The following is a 13,892-nucleotide window of genomic DNA, read 5'->3' on the forward strand; positions in this document are numbered from 1 at the left end:
TCATTCCTGGGACAAATAACGTCAGTTATTCACTAATGTCGTTTTCAAAGGAGTGTACTTGTGACCAAATACCCCGGTTTACTCCAAATCTCCCCTGACAATAACATCAGCCCAAAGCTGCACGCCGGGAACTTCATGGCATGGTTTTCATGACTAAACAGCTCCTGTAGGGTGGCCCAAGTAGTATATATGTTTGTAGCTATGCAGACACTCACTATTTTAATTTGGCTATGTTTTACACATTACTCTGCCAGCATGGAGTTAAAACTCGCAGCATTGTTTAACAAAATCACCAGTAACTGTAGTAGCTGTGGATAATCCGCAGGACAGTTCCATGGGAACAAAAAAGTAGTTAACCCTCCATAACAGTTAGATTTTTTTCTGCTTTTGAGGGAAATTTGTAAATACTGCGAGGATTAGAACCAAAACGCTTTTCACTACTGTTAGATCCACTAGTCATACAAATTAGCGTATCCTTTAAAAACAGTTATGTTGTGAGGATAGTCAACCTTTTACAGTGTGAAATATACACAGGTCATCTGTCAGAGCTCTCCCCTCCGTCCTTACAATGCCACCCACTGCCTGAAGACAGAGGACAGGATATAAACATGACCTGGTAACCTCTGAGACAAGTAAGCGTGGTGAAAATGTTTAACTTTCCCTGCGTGAGTGAGGAGAGAGCAAGTGCACACATCAAAGCCTCCTGCTGGAAACAGCCGAGACAGACGTGAGCGGCCGACGCGCCTTGCTTAAGCAGCGTTGCAGGAGGTGGCCGACATTGTCGGTGGACATTAACGCCACACTGTGCATAAGTGACCTTGAATTAATTTACAGTACGATGCTGCTGAGCCAAGACCTCATTCACACACACACACACACACACACAAAAACCCAAAGCATCGCAGCATTGTTTCCTTCAGAAAATGAGGTCGCGTTAAACTACTTCCAGTGCCATATATGGGCAAAAACATCACCCAATACACACACAGCAGAGTCTACAGAATACACCAGTTTGTTATTCAAATAAAAGATCAACTGTGATAAGTCCTAAGTGTCTAATTTATTAGAAATGTTCAAAATGGAGACAATTAAATCACATTTTTTGTGTTTACAATGTGACAACATAAACACCACTTTTGTCTGCGTTTGCCTGGTCCTTTAGGCTCAGGCAGCAGCATTATGTTGGTCTTGTTTGCTTCTTTCAGCTTTGCTTCCCCAGTCTTATCCAGTCCATCATTCCTTTTCCAACAGGAGCCATCTCCCTAGCAGCCGAGCCAGGGATCTTCTCTGTTTGCCCTGGAGATAAAGGCAATTTTTCTGGCCATCTCCGTGTGGTATATACGCCTGCAGTTCTCAAAGTTCTTCCGCTGTCGTTCTCGGCAGGGCTTCTCGTAGTATCGTTTGCGCTTCACTGTGTCAACAATGCCATCCTGAGTCAGAATCCTGGAGTAAACAGAAAAAACGTGTGAACAGATTAGACTTAGTAAACAGAAAGAGCAGTAAAAGTGACACAAATGTAGTCCCAAGTGCATCGGTTCCTATTAGATGTCAGCCTCTGCTTATAAGTGCTTAATATGCTAAAACCATTACATTTTTATTCATCTTTTTTTTTTTTTTAGACTAATCGGTAACTCACCCAGACAAAATGTCAAAATGTAAGAAGTACAACAGAGAACATTACGTTTTCAGAGTCTGAGGGCATGCAAACACAGTCAGCTTCTAATGAGACTGAAGCACGGATTCATGGGTAAACTGTAACCAGAACTGCACCTAACCACAGCACAAACCGTAACTGGCTCCGAGCCATAGGATAAACTGTAACTGGGACGTAATGCCAAGATAAACTGTAACTTGTTCCTGACCACAGGACAACATATACCCTTTAAATATGTATTTAAAATAGTCCAAATAACAGAGAGGACCAAAAATAAATAGATCTTGAAATGTTAGTCCTTCAAAAAATTGTGCGTGCTCTGCTTTTGGATCCAAATAAACATTTAAAAATTAATCATCTTGAGCCATAAAATCTATGCAAAAATAATGTGCAAAAGTCTTGGGCCACCCCTCATTTCTTTATATATTTTGCTAGTAAAATGGAGAATAGTTGCAGTGATTTGCTGACCATTTCTCAGCTAAAAAGGCAGAAGGATCTCTCAAGTTCTGTGTCAGGTCTTTGCTGGATTTTTTTTCAATTTATGAAGGACATGACAGATATTCAGATATTGTCCATTTGCTGTAGATAGGTTTATAGGCCTGCAACCTCTCCAATTTTTAAAGAGGACACTGCACACCATGTTGAGATATGTACTTTTACTCCTAGAACTTTACATGTAGTGTTTTAATTTGGAAAAGCGCATTTTACAGAGAAGTACTGCTACTTTTAAGTTACTTTCAGATCTAAAACCTTCTTCTACTACCATGCAGTACAGTCTTTTAGCAGTTCACTATACAGACTCTTGTGCACTGTATTACCATCTGTATCGGGGCAAAGGACTCTGCACAAAGGCTGGAAGATCATGGCTAATGTCTTTTAAAATCAGTCCTTAACACTGTATTTATCCTTTATGATTTTCTCACGGGTCACACAGTTAATTCGTGGTCCCGTCCAACTCCCCACCGAGAAAAAAAAACTAGAATTCTCCCTGCTTTTACTTTGAAATCCAAATGTAACAACTAAACAGCAGAGCTAAATAAAATTGTCGAAATGTGTGAAATTACTGTTTTTTCTAGCGCAATTTTAAGTCGAATTTTTTTACGTTATGCTCTTTAAAAACCGCGAATGATGCTAGTATGCTTAAAATACGCAGACTTTAATCAATTTCAATTTAAACCTGTAGTGAATTTCGCTTCTTGATTACATGTATATCTATCTTAAAAATTAAAACACAAAAAAGCCTCAGAAAAAGCGTATTCTGTAAACTGTGTTTTCCCCACTGCGCAGGCGCAGCTCTGTGACATTGAGCAACAAGCTAGCCTGGGCCGTTAGCGCGCCTCTGGTCGGATAACAAACACATCTGACAAACAACGTTAAATTCAAAAACCTCGCAGTGACCTGTTTAAAGTCTTGTACGCGGCATCCACATCCCCGTTTTGGACCATCACCGTCCGGGAAATGAATCGAAGGTGTCTCGCCATGATGAGACCGGTGCTTGCTCAACTCTCGTTCGGCTGTAAACGCCTAACGACAAAAGGTTCCGGACACAAGAAGCGCCGCATAAACACAAACACTAGGGGGCGTTTGACTCAACCGTTTTAGTAAATGGCATCTGTCCCGTGGTAAAGGCTTTTCTGCCTTTTTTTTTCCTCCTCCCAGATATTTTATTCTAAAATTAAATTTTCAGTTATGTTCGAGACTCTACTTTACTTTAAAAGACACGTATGCTTCATAAACCCTTTTGTCATTTTGAAATATTTCTTAAAGGTGAAAACTTGAAGTGAAAATGTATTTATGGTCATCTGCCTCTGTCTATCTTCACATCCTCCTTCACTTTATCCCCGAATCTCCTTTGTGGGCTTCCTCTTTCCCCCCTGCCTGGCAGCTCCATCTTCAGCAACCTTTGCAAACATATCTGCTATCCCTCCTGTGCACATCCAAACCATCTCAGCCTTACCTCTCTAACTTTGTCTCAAAATCACTTGACCTGAGCTGTCCTTCTGATGCACTTATTCTTGTGTATCCTGGCCTGTCTCAATAAAAACTTCAATGTCTCCAGCTCTGCCTCCTACAGGTAAAAACAACACCCCTTTAGTTTTATCTACGGTATTTAATCTTTTATCCAATGAACTTCTGACTCCATGCTGTTGTTAATATTTGTTATTTTGTTATTTTGACGAGTAATGATGCAGGAAAATGCTCTGTTCTACATATGTTGGACCTCACGTCAGCTTTTGAGACTGTTGACCACCACATGCTCCTTGAAAGGCTAAAACACTGGGTGTATCTGGAACTGCCTTTGAGTGGTTCTCCTCATACATCACCGATCCTTTTCTGTGGTGGTCTCCGATTTTAGGTCATCCTCTACCTCCCTTATTTATGGTGTCCCTCAAGGTTCGGTTTTGGGGCCTTTATTGTTTTTAATATATCTTCTCCCCTTCCAGCATACAATGGGCTCTTTTGAGGAGATTTCTTATCACAGTTATGCTGATGATATTTCTTTTAAGCCCCAGGATTTATCTAAGCTTCAGCTTCTGAATGACTGCTTAGATTCTATCTATTCTATGGATGGCTGCAAATTTCCTCCAACTCAACGAGGGGAAAACTGAAGTCCTCATGTGCGCTCCAGACAGATTATTATCCCAGATAGTGAAAGCCCTTGGTCCTCTCTCGGTCTATGTTAAATCCTCTATCAGGAATTAAGGTGTCACTTTTGATTCAACTCTTACATTGGATGGGCATGTGAATTCTCTGGCTCGTTAAGCCCTATTTTATCTCGCTCTGAACTGGAGATTGTTATACATCCATTTATTTCCTCACGCTTGGACTATTGTAACTCACTGTTTATGTGTCTAAGCAAAGGTTCTCTGGATCGTCTGCAGGTTGTGCAAAATGCTGCAGGTAGGCTTTTGACAAAATCCTCTACGTATTCATATGTAACACCATTGCTATCTCAGCTACACTGGCTTCCTGTTGAATTCAGAGTCCATTTTAAGATCCTGGTCTTGACTTATAGAGCTTTGCATGGACTGGCACCAGCCTACATCTCTGATCTGCTACAGCCCTATGTCCCTAGCAGGTCCCTGAGGTCATCTGATCAGGGCTTACTTGCTATAAAACAGACTAAGATGAGAACTAAGCTTTTGCCACTGTGGCCCCTAGCCTGTGGAACTCTTTCCCCCAAACCTTAAGAACTGTGGACTCAATAGTTGTTTTTAATAAACAATTCAAAACTCAGTTCAACTGCTTTTGGTTAATTTTTGCCTGTTTTATATTGTCTGTTTTTACCTTTTTATGACTTGTTATCTTATGTGCTGCACTTTGTGACTCTGTCTAGAGAGGTGCTATATAAATAAGAATGTATTATTATTATTATTATTGTTGTTGTTGTTGTTGTTGTTGTTGTTGTTGTTGACAGAGTATATATGCATTGATGGATGCTGATTAGTTATAGAACCCATGCACACAGTCATGTGTGCAGGGGTTCACAGCCTCCACCCAGGAACTACACAGCCACACACACACACACACACACATACAAATAAAATAATCTGAATTAATCAGAGAGAGAAAATCAAACAAACAAACAATCATGTCTCTCTAGAGCAGGGAACCAAACTGCTGCCATTAGAGGCTGTATAAAGGGAGATAGCTTTCAGGGGAATCACAGCTTCATGGAGTTACATCTGTTGTCATAGCAGCAGTGAGAGCAGTGTCCGGTGTTATTCTTTCATCAGGGCTATTCTCCTCTCTTTCTCCTCATCCCCTGTGCTCTGCTGTTGTCCTCTGTCTGAGGTCAGCTAGCGGTGAATGCTGCTGTGTGTAAGGTGGGTCTAATTAATCTGCCTTTTCTCTACATAACATTGCAGATGAGGTCAACTCCCATGTTTCTGTAACTCTATAGGCTACTGTATCTGCATGGTGCCACGGGGAGGAATGCTTAGACAGCCTGCACAGATAACATCATGACTCCTTTTGTTGGGTGAATGCAGTGCATCGTGTTTCCAGAGGCATCCCGTCTCATCCAGTGCTGCTGAAACCTTCTTGGCACTGAGTCTCTCTCTCTCTCTCTCTCTCTTTCTGTGTGTGTGTGTGTGTGTGTGTGTGTGTGTGTGTGTGTGTGTGTGTGTGTGTGTGAGAGAGAGAGAGAGAGAGAGAAACATAAAATGGAAGTTTGCATCTACAAACTCTGCCAGTAAGTTTCATCCACATTATGATCACACACATCCCACTGATGATACTTATGTGAATATTCAAATTGTTTATTTATTTATCAGTTTCTGCTGATTTCTGCTGATTACTGTCATTGCATTGCCCAACCTGCAATCACATTAATTTAACCTGTTTTTAAATTATTATTATTTTATCTGTTTTCCCATGCACTCTCTTCTTCATCGCACTTGTACACTGTGTTTGGTTTGGATTGTTGAACCCAGACATTTAAACTCATCCACCTTCACTCTCTCTCCTCTTTGCATCTTTACTGTTCCGTCTGTCTACTCTCACAACAGATCACAATGTTGTCTGTGAAAATTATAGTCTGTGGAGACTCCTTCCTGGCCTCATCTGTCTGCCTGTCCATCACCACCACAAACAAAAGTGGCTCAGAGCCGATCCCTGATGTAATCCCACCCCCACCTTGAAACCAACTGTCACTCACGCTGCACACCTCCTCACTGTCTCACTGTCCTCATACATGTCCTGCACCACCCTCACATATTTCTCTGCCACTCCTCACTTCCTCATCAGCACCACAGTTCCCTTCTTGGCACCCTATCATATGATTCCTTTAGATCCACAAAGACACAGGACAACTTCTTCTGACCTCCTCTCAATATATTTAATGCACAACAAACCAAATGTCTCTAAATGTGAATGAGCTTTTTTATTGTGTTCTTGTATAAAGCAACTATAATTGTGGTTTGCATGCAAAGGAAAGGAGCATTTGAACTGTGATTCACTGAGCAGATAGTAACCAGCCCCTGTCCAGTTCAGATAAAGACAGAGTGAGATGATAATATAAGTTTTATCAGGTATATTAAATATAAGCTTTTTCATTCACATAAATAAACCAGTTACCAGTGAAACATGAGTCTTATTGGCCACAAAAACAGTCCAGGGCATGTTTCAGCATCTCCTTTCCTCCCTTGTTGGTTGATTCTGTTCATTCTTTTGCTTTGCTTTGATAGTTATTGCTTTAGATTTTGTCTGCGTTAATCACACGCACACCGGGCCACCCTCTCTGTTTATGTAGTCCTGCGCTGCTCTTGCGCTGAAAGAAAGGGAAACACATTTTTTAATGGGCTATTAAGCCTTGTTTTTGCTGGTCCGATGCACTTGAGTTTAAACTGGGCTCTATGTGGACGCTGGATTAAAATGAGTTTGACACTCATGCTCTAAAGTTTTAATTGCAGGGTGGCAATGCCGATGGCATGTTCCTGGATGGATGCCTCCAGCTGGCTGTCTTATCTTTTCCTTTTTCATTACCAGCCTTTCCAACCCAGTTTTGGAGCTAAACACATTAACCTGATATCTGATTTGACATTCCAGCCCTTTAAAACCAAACACCCTTGCTTCTTAAATAGTCCTAAACTTAATAAGTAATAAGTTTCAGCCTCATTCCATGTTTTTTTTATTATCAGGAGCTCTTGTCAAATATCTGGGAGTAACATAGTGCCATCTTAAAAACAATTAACGCTTCTATTTAATATCCGAGCTGGCAGCCCATCAACATCAAAGGACTTACTGGAAGTGAATTCTCCAGCTCTTATCCAAATCTTTCACCATGCTGACAGAGGTGGAGAGTAGACTTGGAATCAGGGAGCGAGGGGGAAAGTCCCTCCCTGCCACTGGCTTCTGCATTGGCTGGACCGGCATCAGATCCAGGCGAGCAGTCAGCCAATGAATGGAGGCTCAGATGCAGGCAGAGGAGACGACTTTACCAACCGGTGAACGCGGGAGGACAGACATATAGAGAAACAGTGACTGCGACCAGAATAGGCTTATAATCCGCCGATAATCCAATAATATTAATTTCTGCAAGTGCTTGCACAGAAATGGAGAATAAAGTCACCGATTTCTCTGGAAAATGGAAAATGAAGTCTTCGGAAAACTTCGAGGAACTTTTGAGAGCGCTTGGTGAGTGAATGGATTTTTTTAAAATTATTATATTTGGAGCTTCGCATCAATTAGCTCATTTAATTTGCTTTCTTGAAAAAAAAAGCAGAATAACTGTATTTATGTATTACAAAAGAGGAACATCTTATTTTTAAGTATAAAAAATTATTTACACGCGGAACGTTAAACATGCATGTTTTGCACTGATTTTAATCATGAACTGTAAAACAAAAAGGAAGGAGGTGGGGTGCATCTCGATAAAAAAAAAAAAAAAAAAGTCCTGTCAGTCATTTTGGCATTATCCGTTGGGCTCAGAAATCGGCTGGAGAGCCGAAGCGGTCTGAAGTGGCTCTGCATGTGGCTAAACTGGCTTGCTCCTGCATAGTGGCTAATGTGGTCCTGGGAATATTGGTTCTGTTAAGCCACACAGGCTTTCTACTGAAAACAGGAGTGAGAGATCAGGCGAGTGCCATCCGGTGGCATCCCTTAAAAATGTGAAGACAAATATCCTATGGAGGACGATGAGACTAGGCTCATCTGTGGCAAGCTCCTGCTCATGCGGTTGTAATTAGAGCCACTGTAAACGGAACTAAGCCTCGACATGGGCCCCCGCAGACTGCCAGGTCTGAGACTGACTTTCCTACAATGCCTGGGGCCTCTCTGGCTTAATCTAGGGCTGTGTGTGTGTGTGTGTGTGTGTGTGTGTGTGTGTGTGTGTGTGTGTGTGTGTGAGTGAGAGAGAGAGAGAGAGAGAGAGAGAGAGAGACTGAGCGCCTGCTGCTTCTGTTATGCATGAGCAAATCTGGTCTGAATCAGATTTTTGGGGTGTTTTTTTTAATCACTGAAGCCAGTCCAACTCACACAGCAAAAGGTTACATTCACAATAATTTACATCTCTACTCACAACACTTCCATGGTGCTATTCATTCAACCTTTTCTTTTCTTGCTGTATTTCTACAGAACAAAAGTCACAAAGTGCTTCATAGCAACATAGAAAACGATACAAAATAATAGATGGAACTACTAGAGGAGTTTAAACTGATGCAAGTAAATAAAAACGAGGTTGCACTGGTGGGTCTTCTTGAAGGTATCAACAGTGTCTGCAGATCCAGTTTAAGGACTAAAGGACCCCCCCAAAACCCCAAAGCACGATTTTCTTTGCTCTTCATCCTGGACCAGGTACCATCAGGAAGATTTTCTGGTTAAAAAAGCTCCCTAATATAGAGATACGTCTGATCACAGTGATCACCAAAATCTTAAACTGAACCCAGTGTAAAGAAATCAGAAGTGGTGTCATATGGGACCTGGTGAGAAACCTTCCAGCTTTAGCAGATGTGTTCAGGCGAAGGAATAACACATTACCACAATGAAATAAGAAGCCTGTATAAATATTTCTATTTCAGATTGAGAGACAATATTCACTTGAATAACTCTGTTAATATTTGGGTGGCTGTAGCTCAGGAGGTGGAGCGGGTCATCTACTGACTGAAAGGTTAGTGGTCTGATCTCCAAAGTATCCTGGAGCAAAATACCGAACCCCAAGTTGCTCTCCAATGGGTTCATCAGAGTATGAATGCATATGAAAGACGGAAAAAAGCGAATGGTTGAATAAAAAGCTCTATAATAGATATAAAGTGCTTTGAATGGTCAGGTAAAAAAAAGAACTGTATAAGGACCAGCCCATTCACCATCGCTCTTTGAGAAGTACATCAAAGAACTGCAAAGAGAAACATTCACACCTACCCCAAAAATGACTACAGAGACTCAAAAATGACAACAAAAAGAGAGACGCAAAACTGCAAGACACATTAAGATGGATTCATTTTCTACAGTTTTTCCAGTTATCTATGCACACAATGCGTCATACCTTATCTGATTCTTATCTTCGGTGATCACTATTAGAAATGTTTTTTCTAGAAAATCAGACTCTTATCTCAAATGTCAAAAAAAGCTGAGGATTACAAACCAATTTCTTTGAAAAGTGGCTCAGGCTGTGAGGATGAAGAAACTTCAGGTTGTTTTTCATTTGACAGGCTAATGAATTACTTTTATTTTTGCAGTGAACTGTGCCTTTAACAACAGAAATAAGTGGTTTCATACCAGTGGTTCTGTATGTTGTGCCTTGTTAAGAGGAAATCCCATGTGCTCTTCATTAGCAGGAACCATTTTCTGAAGCTTGCCATATGTCTGTGAGATTAATGCTCTTGTTTTTTTACGTCATTCACTATAGCCTGCATGTATAGACTTGAAAGAAATGAGTCACAATGAACATTTCCCTGCTTTATTTTTTCAGACTTGGGTTACTGTGTGGCAATGCAACAACGCGGACTGTTTTGAAAATGTTTAGGCTTCCAGAAATGATTTCGTGCATAACCTTTGTTATGGAGGAATCAGACAATATTTAATTTTGTTGAAGGGTATGCAATAAAACTTCCCAGCACTGTGTCCTATAAAGACGTTGTAAAATTAGCAGAATGTGGGGAAATCAGAGTAAAACATGCATGCCCTTCAGATAAAGTTTGCCTGGCACACACAGCTATGATTATACTCATTCCCCACTGTAAAGACCAGCACTGCACAGCTCTGGTTTCACATTTGGTCTGTGTGTCTGTGGTCAGGTGTCAACGTGTTCTTGAGGAAGATTGCAGTGGCAGCGGCGTCCAGCCCGGCAGTGGAAATCACCCAGCAGGAAGAGACTCTGTCCATCAAGACATCCACCAGCGTCCGCACCACCAATGTCTCCTTCACCGTGGGTCAGTCTTTCAGCGAGACCACGGTGGATGGACGTCCCTGCACGGTACATGTCTCTTTGCTTCAAATTAACCAAAAAACACAAAAACTGTGTAATATTAGTACATGCATTCCGGGATTTGGCCAAGGACAGCATAACTAGCCCCAGCTCTGTGCAAAAGAAACATATGGAAATAATTTCAGTGCAACTCGAAGAGATCTGTTTTTCATCTTCATACTGAGTGGGTGATGAAGGACAAGCCGTGAAAACATTTTGACGTGCAGCAACCAGCACACTGAGCTCCGGTTATGACCAAACCTGAACTTTGCTATAACTTAATTCAGGCATTGATACGTTTTCTCATGTGAATCCCTGCAGAGTTTTCCTAAGTGGGAAACAGACAGAAAGATCAGCTGCGAACAGACTTTACAGAAAGGCGATGGGCCGAAGACGGCGTGGACCCGAGAGCTGACCAATGATGGAGAGCTCGTACTGGTACGTGCAATTGGAGTTAAAAAATAAGTACAAAATGAACAGTGCTATCAATTAGAGTCTCAGTGTAGATATTTTAGGACCCCCAAGTAAGATTTGAATTCATTTTCAGTTTTATTCACAAGAGGACAAAGAACACATGTCAAATCTCTAAAAGGAGAAAAATATTGGCTCATTTTGAATTTCATAACAAAAACATTGTCTTGCTGAAACATGCAAGGCCTTCCCTGGAAATGCTGGATGGGAGCATATGTTGCTGTAAAACCTGAATGAGCCTTTCAGCACTGATGCTGCCTTTCCAGATATGCAAGCTGCCAATTTCACAGCCCGCTGATTTGCCTCCATGTCATCTGTGATGCAGAATTTTGAACTGAGTGCTGATAACAAGCCAGAAAAGTCCCTCTCCTCTTTAGTCTGCAGGATGTTGTGTCCATGTTTTCCAAAAAAGAATTTCAAATTTCGGTTCGACTTACTAAGGAAAGGTCTTCCGCTTTGCCTGAGTCCAGTTTAAATGAAAAGATGTGTGTTTGTGCATTAGAGGGCTTTAATTGTCATTTGTGGATGGTACAGTGAACTGTGTTCACAGACAGTTATTTCTGGAAGTGTTCCTGAGCCCATGCAGTGATTTTTATAACAGAATCATATCTGTTTCTAATGTGATGCTCCCCGATTGCCTGAAGACCACAGGCCATGTGATTTCTCCAGATTGTCAGAATCTTTTAATAATACAAACTACAATGATGAAATATTCAAAGTCTATTATTATATTATTCTGAAATTGTTCCACAATTTTGTAGACTCTAGTGTACGTCTGCTGAAATGTTTTCCATTTCAGAGTGGTGTTGACCAGTTACAGTTAGAGCAGGCTGTGCTTGAATGGAGGTGAAAACTACAGGTGAAATACATTTAAAGTAGGGAATTTGCCCCAGTGTGGAGTACACAAGGGCTATGTCAAAAGGATTATATCATAATTTGTAAAAAAGCATAATGAAATCTGATGTCCCCTGATGTTTGTTTCACCCCCAACCCTAACCACCCCCTAAGACTGGTTCTGCTGGAGGTTTCTTCCTGTTAAAAAGGAGTTTTTCCTCCCCGCTATCGTCAAGTGCTTGGTCATACCTGATCGTTGGAGTTTTGTGATTTGGTGCTGTATAAATTGAATTCAATTGAAGCTTGCCTTTGTGTGCTCAGTTTTATGTTTTAAAATTTTTTATGCATTATGATGTTGGTTTAGCATTAAAGTTGAATATACTGGGAAAGTTCAGCCTCTTCAGAGATGTAATCATGAGACTGTCAGCTGCTGTCCTAACAAAGATTTCCCTTTCATGTAACTACCTTTAAAAATCTCTGTTTTTTCCTTTGGGTAGAAGAAATTTTGACAAAATAAGCTGACTTTAAACACATCCTGCTCCAGGACACCTGTTCTCAATCTTTTTCTTGCTGACTAAATGGTTGTTAAACAGCTTTAAAAAAGAAAAACATGAACTGTGTCTTATCTGTGTCTGTGTTGCTGTTTTCTTTCAGACAATGACTGCTGGAGATGTTGTCTGCACCAGAGTTTATGAGAGAGAATGAAGTTTTGTTTTGTTTTTTTCCCCAGGACTGTCATACAATACTTCTGTTTTGTGCCTCACGCATGGTTTACATTTACTCGCCTTGTTTTTCTTCTTCTTCTTCCTCTCAGAGAGTCGGTGTTGGTCAGGTCAAACAGTGCTCAAAATGCTTCAGCTGGTATTGTTTTTATAACAGTAAACTTATTCATTATGTATCATACTACATTCCTTTTTTAAAAAACAAATAAAGCTTTATAGCTGTGTCTAAATCTTTTTTAAAGATGTTAATAAACAGTTTTATATAAATCTGATTTCTTTTCAAGCTCTCATTCTTTATGTTGTCCCCACCCGGCATCTCCTATTCCCGTCTGCATATCACTTTACATTACTGTCTGCCATTTGTACACCCTTTCCCCCAAAAGCTGTTTCCATTTGCAAACCCTTGTCCTCTGTGCTCTCTTTCATCACTACAATATGCATTTGATTAGTTTGAAAACTCCCAAAGACAATTCATATTTCATAAACTCTGCTTTGAGAGACACTTGGCAAAGACGAGGGGGAAAGAGGGAGTGGAGAGGAAAATGAAATGAGTGAGGGGAAAGGGAGAGGGTGGCCATGAGAACATTAGTTAGCATCAGGGGAGTTCATACACTCTATGCTCCGCTTTCCAGCTGTGCCTACATGCAGAGCATGCTCATTAAAAACTCCATTGCTTTCTTCTCTCTGGTTCTGTGCCCAGTTACAAAGTGTTGACCGACTTCCTGTTATGTTGTGCTGGGACACTTCCAGCTATTTCCTCTCTAAAATATAATTTGTCACCATATTGGGGTGCGAACAAAACGAGAGCCAGTAGTGAACAAGAAAGTCTACCCTTTGCTCACCTAAAACTCAGCAGCGTGGTTTAGTCTGAGCCTCACCTTGCTGTGAAAAATGGACCTCCGGGGTCTCAGGCACTTCCTGAGAAGAGAACAGCTATGGTTCACAGGCAGTGATGGTTTTTCCAGGTTTGCAAACAGTGTGCAGACAAGAACCCCTCTGAAGTGCTTCCCAGTTTATATACACATTGCTGAGCAAGCAGCAGGTGGACTTGGCCTCCTTTAGGATGACTGTCATTAATAACCTCAGTGGAAACGTGTGTGTATTTGGAGGAGAAAGTATCAAACCTTTTTACTCAAGTACAGCCATGCACCTTACATTTTATCTCTACTAGGACTACCCTTGTCTCTTTTCTGAACTGAGGGGTTTCTGTCATATTTCAAGTCTGCTTTGAAAACAAAATGACTGAGTGTGCATAAGAATTTTTCGACTTTTCGATCAATCCTGATCATTCATGAGAAGGTTTGGC

The 13,892-nt window shown here is 41.0% G+C and overlaps 2 protein-coding genes across 2 annotated transcripts; one reads left to right on the forward strand and one right to left on the reverse strand.

The window, feature by feature from the left end:
* Window positions 1–1,040: 1,040 nt before the first annotated feature.
* mrps21 (mitochondrial ribosomal protein S21) lies at window positions 1,041–3,185 on the reverse strand. The gene is made up of 2 exons (XM_040020767.1): window positions 3,053–3,185; window positions 1,041–1,443 (listed from the first exon to the last, which is right to left on the reverse strand). Exons 1-2 carry the CDS (start codon window positions 3,133–3,135, stop codon window positions 1,263–1,265), a joined length of 264 nt encoding a protein of 87 aa, XP_039876701.1. The 5' UTR covers window positions 3,136–3,185; the 3' UTR covers window positions 1,041–1,262.
* Window positions 3,186–7,504: 4,319 nt separating this feature from the next.
* On the forward strand, window positions 7,505–12,810 carry crabp2b (cellular retinoic acid binding protein 2, b). The gene is made up of 4 exons (XM_040021381.1): window positions 7,505–7,792; window positions 10,390–10,568; window positions 10,881–10,997; window positions 12,519–12,810. The coding sequence occupies exons 1-4, from the start codon at window positions 7,711–7,713 to the stop codon at window positions 12,567–12,569; spliced, it is 429 nt and encodes a 142-aa protein (XP_039877315.1). The 5' UTR covers window positions 7,505–7,710; the 3' UTR covers window positions 12,570–12,810.
* Window positions 12,811–13,892: the final 1,082 nt, after the last annotated feature.

Source organism: Simochromis diagramma, unplaced genomic scaffold, assembly GCF_900408965.1.
Source record: "Simochromis diagramma unplaced genomic scaffold, fSimDia1.1 OVJJ01000753.1, whole genome shotgun sequence".
Taxonomy (NCBI): domain Eukaryota; kingdom Metazoa; phylum Chordata; class Actinopteri; order Cichliformes; family Cichlidae; genus Simochromis; species Simochromis diagramma.

Coding starts and splice junctions, on each gene's coding strand:
- mrps21 (XM_040020767.1), bottom strand. CDS start 3,135: ATGGCGAGACACCTTCGATTCATTTCCCGGACGGTGATGGTCCAAAAC. Junction 1,444..3,052: donor GCGTACAAGACTTTAAACAG/GTCACTGCGAGG, acceptor TGTTTACTCCAG/GATTCTGACTCAGGATGGCA.
- crabp2b (XM_040021381.1), top strand. CDS start 7,711: ATGGAGAATAAAGTCACCGATTTCTCTGGAAAATGGAAAATGAAGTCT. Junction 10,569..10,880: donor TGGATGGACGTCCCTGCACG/GTACATGTCTCT, acceptor GAATCCCTGCAG/AGTTTTCCTAAGTGGGAAAC. Junction 10,998..12,518: donor ATGATGGAGAGCTCGTACTG/GTACGTGCAATT, acceptor GTTTTCTTTCAG/ACAATGACTGCTGGAGATGT.